The sequence below is a fragment of the Phasianus colchicus genome, chromosome Z, assembly GCF_987193195.1.
Source record: "Phasianus colchicus chromosome Z, bPhaCol1.hap1.1, whole genome shotgun sequence".
Taxonomy (NCBI): domain Eukaryota; kingdom Metazoa; phylum Chordata; class Aves; order Galliformes; family Phasianidae; genus Phasianus; species Phasianus colchicus.
Window position 1 is genome coordinate 11,996,426 of NC_143476.1, and position 14,016 is coordinate 12,010,441.

The window sequence follows — 14,016 nt, forward strand, 5'->3', positions numbered from 1 at the left end:
CAGCCTTTGGACTCAGAGAGAAATGGCTGCGTTTGTATGAGGACACATTGTAATCCTATCGTGATTCGTGATGATACTGTAGATACTGGAACTCGTGCTAATCCTTGTCTTTGCAGCATTTGAAGCAAGCAGATGGTGCTGCTGTCATGCAGAAAGCTCCCTTCCAACCACTCAGCAAGCATTTGGATGAGACAGCTTCCTGCTGGGGAGCCCTCCGACATCACTGCTGCCTCCTCCAGAACCATACCTGCAGATGCTTCAGAGCTCTTCAGCATGGACTTCCTTCCTCCCATCAGCAGCTGCTCCTGCACTGACCTTCATTCACACTGGGATACCATCTGCTTCCAACAGGAGCTGACCTGCTTGAACCTCATGAGGTTCAGCACAGCCAAGTGCAAGGTTTGGCATTTGGGCCGGAGGAATCCCAGGCATTCTTTTGTCATCATGGTGGTTTCCAATAGACCCCAACAATGAGACATCAGGTCGCCGTGTGGGCTCCTGGGTGACACTGCCATTTCCCAGCCATTGCAGCCTAGGGGCAAATAAAGTAAAATACTTCAGAAAGATCTCACACTGATTGCATATTTTACTGTTCTTTTACACAAAACAGAAGGGGAGGGCAGCAGATGCATGCAGGTGCATCAACACCCAGGCTGCTAAAGGAATGGAAAGACAGAAACATCAAATATCAATGCGTTATTCTAATGCAAGGAGGGAAGATTTTTTCAATGTTACTTTTTATCATTTAAAATAAGCAGTTGGCACTCTTAAAGGAAAATCCTAGGCCCCAGGTTCTGACAGTGTGGCAATCTGGCACGGACTCAGCTGTGAATGATCCAAACAGTCTGTTCCAGATTTTAACATCCCTTCTATGCATTCACAAGTTTTCTCTCTTGACTTCCCCTTACAGCCGTTAGATGCCAGCAAAACATCCCACAAACACTCCTTAACTCTGTGCACACAGGCACCCATCCAACCAGAGCCATCAGTCATTCCCAGCCATGCGCTCTTCCTCCAATCATGGTCAGCATCACACGGCCGTCACGCAGCTCACTTGACTCAGTTTTTCTCTTCTTTCTGGAGGTGTCCTTGCTTCTCAGCCTTACCTTCTCGTGATGTTTATCTCGCTCTGCAGCTCCTGCTCTGAATAGGCTTTCTTGGATTCCCGCATGACAGGCACAAAATGCAGCCACAGCCCCTGCCACCAAGGTCAGCTCTTCAGCACACGTTACCTGAGGAGCACTTGGCAACTCCTGCAACCTGAGCAGTGCCAGGAAGACTGTTTCACTTCTGCTTCTCCTGGCTCAGAAATTCATTTTCCTACCTAGAAAATGGGAAAAGAAAAGAAAGAAAAAAAAATCCTGACATAAAGCAGACACAGTTGATACTATGGAATTCTGGAAGGCAAGGGATTTCCCCTCTATGATGAGAAGTTGACTGCAAAGAACTAAGAAGAGCCATGAGCAGGTTGTGAACTTGTGGGTAAAATTAGGAAGTGCAGCAGTGCAGGGCTTCTGGAGGTGAGGGTCTGCTACAGCCGCCTGGAAAGAGAGCCTGTTGGTGGGAGCTGCTTACTGCAGCCAGCAGAAGCATCGCACTCACTGACTCTCATCCTGATGGGGGATTCCAGTCAGTCTGGGAAATCAGCATGGCTGGCTGCAAGCAATCTGACAGACTCCTGGAGTGCAGTGAGAATCACTCTGTGGTGCAGGCATTGGGCACAGCAAGCAGAAGGGAAGCATTGCTGGACATGGTGCACACCAGGGGTTACGACAGGAGGCGGTCAGGGCTGCAGTGACCATGCCCTCCTTGAGTTGGTGATCTCAAGGAATGCGGGCCTGGCAGGAAGCAAAGGCAGGAGCCTGAACTTCAGGAGAGCCAGCTGCAGGCTGTTCCAGGAATTCTTGGACGAGATCCTCTGGACAACTGTTTGCAGGGGCAAAGGGATGGAAAAGAGCTGGTCACTTTCTCAGAAAAAAACTTGCTCAGGTTGCACGCTGAGCTGCAGGAGAGGAAGGGGAGGAGGTGCCAGCACGGCTCTGCACGATGCTCTGCCACACTGGGCAGCTTGATCATGGCTCAGCAGTGGGATCAGACGAGGAGAAGGGGAGAAGGAAATCAAGGATGGGAGGGAGCCATCAGACACAGCCGGTGAGTGTCTGTGAAGTCTTGCAGACCCAGAGATTCCCAGGTTGTTTCTGCTTTTGCAGCATCTTTGTGCTGCAGGGTGAGCAAAAGGTTCTGCTGCTTGATTCTTCTGCAGGAGCCGCCTAAAAGGGAAATGGCCACTGAGCTGCAGACCAAGCAGTACTGCCTGACGTTGGCCAGGGGGAGCTTCTCCTGCCGCAGTGTGCTGATGACAGGTCTGGAGATGATCTGCAGGGCCAGTTCGTAGGTGGGAGCCAGGAAAGGACATGATGGGAGGAGAGAGGTGTTAAGGAGCGGGCAAGGCATGAAAATGCATCAGAAAGCCCTGAAAATCATCACAAAGCCACAGCCAGGAAGCTTGGGAGTATCATGAGCAGCATCCAGGATGCGAGAGATTATTTGCTACCATGCCAAATGGTAGCAGAGCTCCCCCTGCAGACATCCCAAAGCCAGACAAAACAGGAACAAACCCGGAGCTGTGCTGCACGCACCCCACAGCCACAGCATTGCAAGCTGGGGTGCCTTGCTGTGTGCTGCATTCATCCCAGTCCGTGTGAATGAAGACTCTGGAGGCAGTCAAGGCGTTGATTGAGCACGAGTGTGCTTTTATTATTGTATAAAAGACAGGAGGGTGGGAGAGGTCCACGGTGACTTAGGGACTCATCCTGTCTTGTCATGGAGAGAGTGGCTCAGAGCTCTCAGTGCTGCTGTCTGGTGCCTGGGACTGGAGGCCTGATTGACAGTCCCCCTGCAAGAGGCTCTGCTCCTCCTCACTGACACTGACCTGCTCCTGCATGGAGGTGCTGCTGTCGGGGCACTCACACTGTGCTTGGGATGGGCTGCACTGCAGAGACACTGGGTGACAGACCACACTTGTGACTGTGGTGTCTGGCTGGCCCAGGTCAGCATTTTCAGCAGAGCCAGGTGTAATGATAGCATGAACTTCGATGAGCTCCTTCTCTCCATCACTGTTGTCGTGTGTAAGGCTGCTTTTGGAACTGCAGCGATTCGTGCTTCCTATGAGCTCTCCACTGATGGAAGCAGAGAGAGCATCATTGCTACTTGCCCTGGATCTTATGGCTTGGCAAGGGCTCGATTCACCTAGAAAGGATACACAGGGGTTAGTGTCAAACTTTCACAAGCTGAATTACGACAGTGGTTCTTGATCAGGGGTGAACTGAAGATGCTAGGCAGGGGCTGGAATGCCAGAAGGAGATAGAAGTGCAGAGCAAGCTTGAATTCTATGTTCCTGAATAGCAGGGATTTGGAAGCTGCATTTGCACCCTTACCTGCCAGGACTACCACTGCTGTTTCTGAGGGCTGCCTGGCATTGCGCTGCAGTTGGCGTTTGCTGCCAGAGGATGGCTTCCTGAGGCTGAAGCAGCAACACCAACTGCTAGCTGGTGATTCCTCATTCTTGCTGGGTGGATTTTGCCTGGAGAGAGAAAACAGCCAATGCTGTGAGTCGTGCGTGGTTCAGGGTGAGGGAAGAGCTGCACTGAGCTCTTGGCAGCAGTTGCTTGTTCCTAGCACTGCCTGGTTTCTGCAGGAAAACACAAAAACCCACCCAAACAATGATGCTAGGTGCTGGAAAAGAAAGTCCTCTTTACCTTTCAGATGGAAAGTCGATGACAGTGTGGAATTTGCCCTGCCCAGCTGCAGGGCTTTCTTCCACTTCAATGTCCTGGCAGCTCTCTGTCACAGGGGGAGAGCTGCTGTGGCCTCGCCTCTGTGCCTGTGCCTCCTCCAGGCTGAGCAGCTTTGTGGCAGCAGAAGAGACCCCCACAGACTTGGGCCCTGGGAGAGAATTGTGCCCTGTCAGGGAAAACCACAGGTAAGAGCGAGGATCAGAAAGCAGTAGCACAGCCACCACAGTTCTGGGGGAGGTGCTGTATTTTTCTCAGGCTTGCTTATCCGTGCCACTGGAAGAAGAGGAGCCCAACATAACCATGTGGGCAGAGGTGTGTTTATGGCAAAGGACACGGTCATCATTAAGAGCAGCTTACTGTATCAAAATAGGCAAGGAAAAACCCAAGGAAATGGGGGCAGGGAACTGAGAAAGCTTCGCTGCCACATTTGCATCAAGCTTTTCCTGCCTGCAAACATAATAATTACGGTTTCCTCCTTGTGAAGTTTGGGCTTGGACATTCTCAGCATCCAGCAACAGGATGCCATACCCTAATGGAAGCCCAGAGGTCTGCTGTCCCCTTGATGGTAAAAGAGTATCTCAAAGGTCCTGGAGAAGGCCTGCATTTGATCAAGGTGTCAGGTCAAGATCAAGCTAATGGAGGAAGACACTCACCTGCTGCATCTGCAATGTCTGCTCCGGATTTGGAGCAGAAGAGGACGTCTGTGTGGTTGATGAGAAATTCCACCACATCCGACTGCGTCTGCAGCTCCATGCAGGCAGCTCTTCCGCTGGCGCAGGCAGACTCGTTCTGCTGTGATCTGTAGAAAAGGCAGATTTTAGAAGTCATTTCTCCAAGACCGTTTCCCCGAGTCTGAATTGTTGCAGCCAAAAGCTGTCAGCTGAGGCTCTGGAGACTTCCGCAGTGGGCAGTCAGTGATGCCACTGCAGAAATTCCCCTGGATGATCAAGGACACGTCAGTCCCATCTAAAGAACAGAGCACAACTGTCACCTAGACATTGTGCCTGTGGGGATGGAGAACAGCCCAGGCTCCTGCTCTTCTGTCAGCCACAGATTTTACAGGAGAAGAGCACATTTGATGGAGAAAAAGAGAGGACTGCTTTTCTTAACTGGAGAACAGAGGAAGTGTTGAAACAGAACCAGAAGTTTACCTTAAGAGGTTTGGAGCCCACACAATGGCTAGGTTCTTGGCATGCATGTTTGTTATACTGGAGCTCCCAGCCAGACACGCCAAGTGTCTCATCAGGAACTCCAGTGTCCTGGAAAACAAGAGAGGCAAACGTTCAGCACCAACGAGCATGCCGTGCTGCAATTCAGAAAGCAAACCTCCATTCATGCTACTTCTTGTGATTGCTACTGTCACCGAAGATGAAGTAGATCCAACCTGACTGAGTGCCACGCTGCAGCACCAAGCCCCAGCACAGCACAGCCACAGCCATCAGCTGCACCAAGCGTGCCCCCGTGCCCAGGAACTGACCCCATAAAGTAAGCCCATGGAGCCTTCAACCCTTCAGCATACACAGGCATCGTGTTGCCGGCGTGAGACAGAGCCTGGAACCGCATCGTTGCCCTCTGCAATGCAGCAGGGCTGAGCTCAGCAGGCTGAGGGCAGCACTGACCTGTAGTGAGGAGCGGGCAGCTGCTGGATGACGTCCTGCATTCTGAGCAGCCGCTCCTCCTCTGTAGCGGCACCAACAGCATCCTGGAGTAGTGCAGAAAGGGAGCGAGACACCAATCAGGCTAGTACACCACTGCGAGTAAACCTCGTGGGGCTGACAGCAAAAGGGCCTCCGAGCTGGGGCACTGCTGCAGCCATCTGCCAAGAGGCCCAGGAAGAGGGAAATGAAAGACGTGGCCTTGTGCTTACCGAGAACTTGCCGTACAGCTGGTGGGTGAGCAGAGGGTTCGGGAGCTCCCTGAAGTACATCTTGCAGAGGGAGCTCACGCTGTGAATGTCACGGACGGTGAGCTCAGGAATCTGCTCCGACTCAAATTCCTGCCTGGAGAGAGGGACGCAAACCCGGTTGAGCGAGAGGAAGGCAAGCCCAAAGCCACACCAGATGCACTCAGGCTGTGTCAGTCGCAGCACTCTTACCGCAGTCTCTGGATGTTGGACGCGACGCCGGACAGGCGGTATATCCCCTGCACCACGCCGTGCTGCTCAATGAACTCAGCGCAGCTCTGGAGGACCTGGGGGACTGAAGAACACGTGCCAGCCGTCAGTGGAGCTCCTGATTCAGTCGTGCTGCAGGCTGTGCTTCACATGCCATCCACTAAGCCCAGCCAGGCTTGGCTGAAGCAAATACAGATGTGCTTGTCTCTTAGGAGCATCCGCCTCACTTTATCCTTCAGCCATCAACTCCCATTACACGTGTCTCCACGGCTATCAGCCTGCCCCCTGCTAGATATGAGCTCCCTTTCATCTTCTTTAGATGCCCAGCAGAGGAAGATCTCAGGAATGGGCAGCTCCTTACCATCACGACCGGAGTGGAGAAGATGCTCTCCCAGGTCACCGCCAAACACCCTTTCCTTCTCCACCTCCCGCTCGGTCGGTTTCTTTGGGCGGGCCTTCACCAAGGAACGAAGGAAGGTGAGGATCTTGCTGCGTTTCTTGGGCACTGCACAACAAAAGGAAGAAACCAGGTCATTTCAGGTCTGGCTCCGTTGGACGAGGCCGAGCACAGCACATTCTACAGAGCACGTCAGAACGGGAAGAACATTACCAACCAGTACATACAAAAAGGGATTTTCCCCATGCCTGGAGGAGCCCAAGGCCAGGTGGGATGGGGCCCTGGGCAGCCTGATCTAGTCTCACATTAAATGTGGGGGCTGGCAGCACAGCCTGAGGCGGGAGGGTTGGAGCATGATTTTCCATGAGGTCCCTTCCATCCCAAGCCATTCTATGAAGATTCTATAGTTTTGCCAAGTCCAATCATAAACACAGGAGGATTGGGCCAAATCTCTGCCCCATGGTATGCATGAAAGATCATACATCCAGATGACAATGTGGGATGGATAAAGGAGGTATTAAACACGGAACCACCCCAAAAAAGACTCCCTTTTGCTTCCCCACACCATCAAATGTAACATCCGTACCTGGCTTTGGCACAGAATTGATGAGTGCCTCAGGAATGTTCTTATTAATGAGTTCCACACACTCCCCTGGGAAAAATCCAACCTGTAACAAGAAGAGAGGCCAACTATTGCATGCAGCACTTCTCAGATCTGAACTGTTAAACCAAAAGCCACGTAACATTTCCCTCGGAACGTGCTTGCCTGACGTTCCATAAGACTATCCAGCAGAAAATGGCCATAGTTCACAGCATAAAGGTAACAATTTTTCAACATTTGCAGCCAAGGGCAAGGTCCTCTGACACCAACACAGGGAAACTGTTTATGTCCATTAGGCATCCTGTGCAGGCAGAGCAGCTCTAAGCTGAGATTCCTGCCTTTACTGAAGTTGCACTCTCCAGTCTGAAGCTTGTGCCTACCTGGAAGCCGAGCTTGCCTCTCCACCAGGGGGTCAGCTCCTTTGGTGGCATGTCGATGACACACACGATGTCTCCCACCTGCAAGAGATTGCAACGTCAATCCCAGCTTCAGCACAGCTGGGAGGAAAGCACAGCTCAAATGTCTGCATTCTTCTGCACTGCCAAACATCGCCAAGCATGAGAGCACTTGCACCAGTGCAGCTCTGAAGGCATTTGCCATTGTAAAATTGAACAACAAGGAACGCCTTGAACTGCTTACCTCAAAGGAGAGTTCATCCGCTGCCTGGGCAACGTATCTCTTAATAGCATGGGCAGCAGCAATAGCTGGAATGTTCACAGCTGACTCCCCATGGTCCAGCAGGGGCTTCCCCTTGTTCTCAGCCTGAAACAGAGAGCACAGGCCACGGTGAGGAGCTGGGAACCAACGAGGAGGATTTCAAGGTGAGGAGCACATCTGCAGAGAAAGCTGCAGGAAATGCACTCGGTCCTTATCATGGGCACTTCAGAAGGAACTGCAAGTCTAATAACGGCTGTTTCTCTCCCTGGTGTGCAGCAGGCACACGCCAGGCAATGCAAAGATGCATCTCTCCCCACCCAGACTAATCAGCAATGGCACTGACGCAGACAGGTGGCCTTGTCCATTTTGCCCCCTCCTTTCCTGCGCTCTTTGTGCAGGAAGGCTGACTGTTTAAGATGCTAGGAGACCGTGAAGAGGGAAACCAAAGCTACGGCTGCAGTTACAAGGTGCAAACAGTGCCACTGCAAGCACCAAGCAGCTCTCTTGAGCAGTCCAACCAACAGCGAGACCAAACAGAGCAGAGAATGATTGTTGTTTCTGCAGCCATTTGAAGGGAAAAGTCAGTAGAGGACAAACCCCACAGCCGAGATGGCTCTGGTACTTTTATAAACTTGCCACGCTTGCACTACTGTCTTGCCACAGAGGAGCTCTCTTGGAAAGCAGGAGAGCACATCTGCGGCTCACTCTGCTGGCTGCAGTCAGGGAACAAAGACCAATCAGAGCTTCATACTCTACCTCTGTCCATGCCAGGTCAGGCCCACAGCTGATCTCGCTGCACGCCACAGCCATCAGCGTAGGTGTGACAAGCTGGAACTGAAAAGAAACACACTTTTATTTTCTCTGTTCACATCTCTGCTGTGCTCCCTACAGCTGTCGGGCACACTCACACAGCCCAAGCACGCCTGCTGGTGTCCCTGGTGATGCTGTGCAGCTCTGCACAAGCTGGGGCTGGGACTCTTTGCCTAAGGGATTGGTTTCCTGTAGACCAGCTGGTCACAGCACCACAGACAGCATCCTTCTGAGGGCTGAGCTGCACAGCACGTGGAGAAAACCCACACGTGACCAGCGTCCCATCAAAGCTGGATGAGGCTGTGTTACTAAACACGGGGCGTCACGGGCTGCTAAAGCATGTGGGGGGACAAACCATGGCAGGTACCTGGCAAGAGATCAGAACGAGGGAGAGAAATCTCACGAATCCGCAGCCGTTCCTTGTCACTTTGCTCTGATCTTCCACGAGCAAAAGCTGCAGCAGGGAAGCAGGCAGAGGGTGGAGAGATGAGAGAGAAAGAGTAGGTCAGTTTGCTTCCACGGTTTAGCAAAGACTACGAGGGAAAATCCAAAATCTGCCCTCCCTCAACTTAAAAACTTAAGTTTTCAACTTAAAACCATTTCCCCTTGTCCTGCTGTTATCTACCCTTTCAAAGAGTTGGTTCCCTCCTTTTATAAGGCTCCCTTTAGGTACTGAAGGCTGCAGTGAGGTCACCCCAGTGCCTTTTTTTTCTCCAGGCTGAACAAGCCCAGCTCCCTCAGCCTGTCTTTGCAGGGGAGGTGCTCCTGTCCCCTGATCATCTCTGTGGCTTGCCTCTGGACCCTCTCCAGCAGCTCCCTGTCTTTCTGGACACTGTACTGCAGCTGGGGCCTCACAAGAGCAGAGCAGGGGGGGACGATCACCTCCCTGTCCCTCATGGCCACCCCTCTGCTGATGGAGATAATGTGATCCTATGAGCTCCGCCAGCCAGCAGTTCTCAGCACTCACTGTCCCCCCATCTCTCCCACACTGTCTCAGCTTACCTACAAGGTGCTGCACAGGACGGTGTGAAGACAAAGGGATGCAGTCGGTGCACAAGTGCAACAAGCGAGCTGCTCAGTCAGAGCTCCAGCGCTCCAATGAAGGGACGCAGCACGCACTGCTCCTCCCCTCATTCTAGCCCTTATGACATTACTGAGGGCCACCAGGCTGCTCCACCACGACGGACAGGGTGGGGAGGCAAGACCAGTCACAAGGGCAGAAGATTCCAACAGCCCAGCCCAACGTTCTGGAATCAGGGGCTGCTTGGAATTCTACCCCAGCCAAATCCTGGAGAAGCTGGCACGGGGTCGTCATGACCAAAGCGCAGGACCTGGCGCTTGCTCTTGTTGAGCCTCGCACAACTGGCCTCAGTGCATCCCTCTGGAGGGCCTTCCTGCCCTCAGCCAGATGGACGCTTCCTCCCAGCAGCGTACCTTGCAGTGCTGGGCCCATGTCAAATCCACACTAGAGTGGCTTTTGTTACATTCAAGGGCATGTTGCCGCACCAATCTATCTCACCTGTAAGGAAATAAAGGAGGAGATGGGAGAAACACAGAACTGCTGCCAGACTGCTTTATCCCTTTCTCAGCCCAACTTCCCTTGCCTCATCCCCTACCCCAACTCCTAAATGATGCCCACAGGCTGATAGTTGGATCTCAAGTCCATAGGACTCCTTTCACAGGGCTCCATCAAAAAGGCTGTCACACTTGTTCCGTACACTCACACTGACCCAGCAGTGGTATCACAGTCACTTAACACACACACAACAACCAAACCCCGAGCATGCACATCCCTTCCTGCGTGACTGCAGCCCACAGCTCCCCTTCACACCTCCGTGGATCTCTGGTGTTTTACACGGATGCAGCCTCGCTGTAGCTCCGTGGCTGTCACACAAGGCCTGCAGGACCTCTTTCTCTGCAAACCCCGTCTGCAGGCATTGGTTCACGAGGTTCACCTCCTGCCCTCCTGAGCAAAAACAAGCACTAAGAACAAGAGCAAAGCACACTGGACTCGACCTGGCCCGATCCCCAACCCTCAGTCCTGTCAGACGGACCCTGGTGTGGAGACTCATCCCCAAAGCCTGGCTGGACATCAGCACAGGCATCATTCTTCAAACGCCCCATCCAAGCAGCAAGGGATCAAAGCGTTGGCACAGCTGAAACAGAAATGCTGTGTGAGTTTCCTGTTAGCACTGAGCAGGAACAAATCTACCGCTGAGCAGCAGGATGTGAGACAAGCAGCAGAAGACACCCAACCTGCAGAACCAGCTCGTTTGGGGTCGGTCCAGATGTTTGTCTGCTCCCTTCCCTGGCCCAGGCCAAGCTTGTGAGCTGCTCCTCCTTGGTGCAGGGGGAAATGGTGCAGATGCCATGTGGTGGCTATGCACAGCATGCCTTGCACTTGCTTTTCCTCTCTCCATCTTCCATCTTCCATTAAAAAACAGCATCTCCAGCCTCCAGAGATCACTGAGTCCAACCCCTGCACAACAGTGAAAAAAAAGATATGATAAGGGGTACTTAAAGCACAGCATCTGTAATCAGATCAGACTCCTGCACTGTGAAGACTTCCATGAGTATTCCTGCAGAATGCATCACTTAGTCTCTCCTAAGCCTTGTGTTCATGGTTTTCCTGTAAGAGCTTGTCTAAACACTGCCTATAATCGTGCTTATGCTAGAAGCACTTGGATTTATTGATCCTTAGTGTGATTTCAATAACAAATGCAGATGTTTTTTGTTAGGGACAGCTTTCAATTTCTCAACTGAAATTTCAATATTGCATTAGGTGTTGACAACCACGGGGCTGCAGTACAGAGAATTACAGGAAGATTAATTTCTCCATCTCCATGCTCCTAGACATTGATGGTTACAGTGATGTAGTTATATACAAAGTTGCAAGATACCAAAGCTAGAATAACCTCTTGGTGCAGCAGGATGTCTGGAGCCCAAGTGCAGAGTCTCAGTGTTGCAAAGCCTTGAAGAGGTGCACCGTATGTGCTGGGGCTGATGACACAGACACTGGAGCAAGGCCAGTGTGATGCTAGAAACTTGACCAGCAGCTGATCTGTTGTCAGCCATTTCTGGACACAAACGGGATCTGGTCGACTTAGGACATGACCTTTGGGCTGGAGAGCAACTCCCCGAGGAATCACACAGCCACTGCAGACCGTTGGCAAGAACCCCATACCAAAACAGCTCATCTGCAATCAGTTTTTAATCTGTGCAGCAGTGATTGGAACAGGCGCACGCTCTCTGCAATTGCAGGAATGTTCACAAGTGGAATGTACATCACCTGTGTGCTCCAGCTCTTCTGTGTGCATGCTAGGAGCAGTGATCCCCCTGCACCCAGGGCTGCAATAAAGTCCTGTGGGCTTTCTAACCTGCCCACCAGCAGCCCAGGCTGCCCAGAGCCACATCCAGCCTGGCCTTGGATGCCTGCAGGGATGGGGCATCCACAGCCTCCCTGGGCAACCTGTTCCAGTGCCTCACCACCCTCTGGCTGAAAAACTTCCTCCTCACATCCAACCTAAACCTCAACACCCCCCATCTCAGTTTAAAGCCATTCCCCACTTGTCCCATCACCATCCACCCTCCAAAACAAAACACCTCGGCTGTTCAGCACTGAAAGAGCAAAATAACCCACAGCTCTTACTTCCACTGTATGCATTTAATTCCAAACTTAAGGTCACAGGTTAATTACTCATGTGATCCTTCCGGACAGAAGAACTACTCGTAGTGATGTGTAGGAGTAAGGAACAGTTTGAAAAGGTCATGGACATATTAGAACTTGCAGCATTTATCTTAATAGATGCCTACATTGCAAAGCATTTTGTAAAACACACGTTACAAGTACTGTGCATTGGATTACACTATATCAAACTCTAAGTAACAATACAGGTTGCCTTTGAATCTACACTTACATGTTTTCTTCTAACTCCTTGATAAAATTCCTTACTACCTTCAGTTTTACAGCCAAAGCAGTGTTTGAGCTGGTAATGTACTCTTGAACAGCACTGCTGCCTTTAGCATTTGTATGTTTAGATCTGAAAAGAGAACTTGGTCATTATTTCACGATGAGAGAATCTTATATGACACAACAGAATTACAAAAATCTGACAATACTGTAAAATGCCAGCGTAAGAATGTGGCTTTGATTTTTTCTTTTTTTTTTCTTTTTTTTTTTTTTTTAAATGGTGAGTGTACCATTAATTCAAGACAAGAATTTTGTTTGTAAGTCAATCTCTATAACTGTTCTTGGCATCATTCTGTAGGATGAACTAGATACATGGAATTTGGCACTGGCTCCCCAGTGCAGTGCCTTGGCACTGAGCTGACAAAGGCCAAAGAGCATTTGCACAATGCTCTCAGACACAGGGCTTGACCCATAGGAGGTCCGGTGTGGAACAAGGAGGTGGAATACATGATCCTCGAGGTCCCTTCCAAATAAAGATATTCCATCATCCTCTAATACTTATATTCCCAAGTCCTGTACGCAGTGCTCAGATGCTTAATTGAAAGGTTCCATGAAACAGTGAGGTATCTATGTCCATTTACCACTCAGTTATTCAATTTGCCACATGGATCTTTCATCCAGTCACATGAAAAAAGCACTCAAAGTATTTCCTTCAGTCTTCCATTCTGATAGAGCTTTCTGGAGCAAATAAAGAGTTGCAACTCAGAATGTCCACACCTCCCTTCCTGCACCCTGCATACTTTTTTCATTGCACTGTGATTACGTACCATTCTATTGTCACCCTCATTCTGTCATTATCTAGGCAGTTTACTGACATTAAATTTTCCAGCAACAGATGCCCACAAGTACAGCCAGCCTGGAAATATTTTGATAACTTACCTTTGTCCTGATGTCCTTGTAGGAGGTGGGACATTTCTCCATCTCAGCAGATGAGGGCAGGAGGGGTCCAAGGTGAGGGCACGCTCTCCTCTATTTTTCTGGCACTCAAAGACAAGGGGAACAAGAAAACCAGACGTGTTTCCCTGCCCATGGCAAACACCAGCCTTTCCATCCTTACAGTCCTTCCTGCCATCAGCAGAGACATTTTGCTTTCTTGTGCCACTTCATCCCTTTAGCATCTGGCATTCTAACAAAAAAGTACTTACAAGGAATTTTAATATTTTCATATTAAATGTCAGAATTAGAACCATTATGTTTACCAAATATTTAAAACGTTCAACCCAGTGAGAAGTCAATTGATGTGGTATTTAGCATTCAGATAAGAACTTGTAAAGGAAGTAAAAAGTGCTGCTTTCATAAACTATAGTCTCATTGTCAAGCCTTGCGCTGTCTCAGCAGATTATTACAGAATGTTCATTCAAGCAGGGATTAAGAGATGCGTCTGAATTGATAACAACAACGAATAATTAAAAAAGCTTGACTGCAGTCTGCTTGAGGATTCCAGTCTGAAGTGTGTTCCACCTGATGACAACTGGGAATGTCTTTCTCTCACCATTAGAACCATTGCACCTCTGACTAAACACATAGCTAATCACCACTGAAAACCTAGGTGCAATTTCTGCAGTGCACAGACCAACTAAGTGTTGATTAACATTCAGAGAGATTGTGCAGGTGTCCTTTTAGGAACTGGCCTACAGTATGCTAAGAGGGATGGATGTGGGGACATTAGGA

The 14,016-nt window shown here is 50.4% G+C and overlaps 1 protein-coding gene and 2 long non-coding RNA genes across 5 annotated transcripts in view; 1 reads left to right on the forward strand and 2 right to left on the reverse strand.

Moving 5' to 3' along the window:
* Positions 1–14,016, forward strand: part of LOC149912528 (uncharacterized) — a 158,753-nt gene that overhangs the window by 139,945 nt on the left and 4,792 nt on the right. The window lies entirely within an intron of this gene.
* On the reverse strand, positions 2,721–7,639 carry LOC149912534 (rho GTPase-activating protein 32-like). Its single transcript, XM_090130849.1, has 9 exons — positions 7,626–7,639; positions 6,894–6,997; positions 6,272–6,415; positions 5,893–5,995; positions 5,665–5,797; positions 5,417–5,499; positions 3,759–4,025; positions 3,438–3,583; positions 2,721–3,249 (listed from the first exon to the last, which is right to left on the reverse strand). The coding sequence occupies exons 1-9, from the start codon at positions 7,637–7,639 to the stop codon at positions 2,822–2,824; spliced, it is 1,422 nt and encodes a 473-aa protein (XP_089986975.1). The 3' UTR covers positions 2,721–2,821.
* LOC149912535 (uncharacterized) lies at positions 8,322–9,455 on the reverse strand. Of its 2 annotated transcripts, none has more exons than XR_016461520.1 (3): positions 9,378–9,455; positions 8,743–8,829; positions 8,322–8,399 (listed from the first exon to the last, which is right to left on the reverse strand). It is a non-coding gene; the product is annotated as an uncharacterized LOC149912535 (long non-coding RNA). The 2 variants fall into 2 exon arrangements; XR_016461519.1 differs by lacking the exon at positions 9,378–9,455 and adding an exon at positions 9,258–9,344.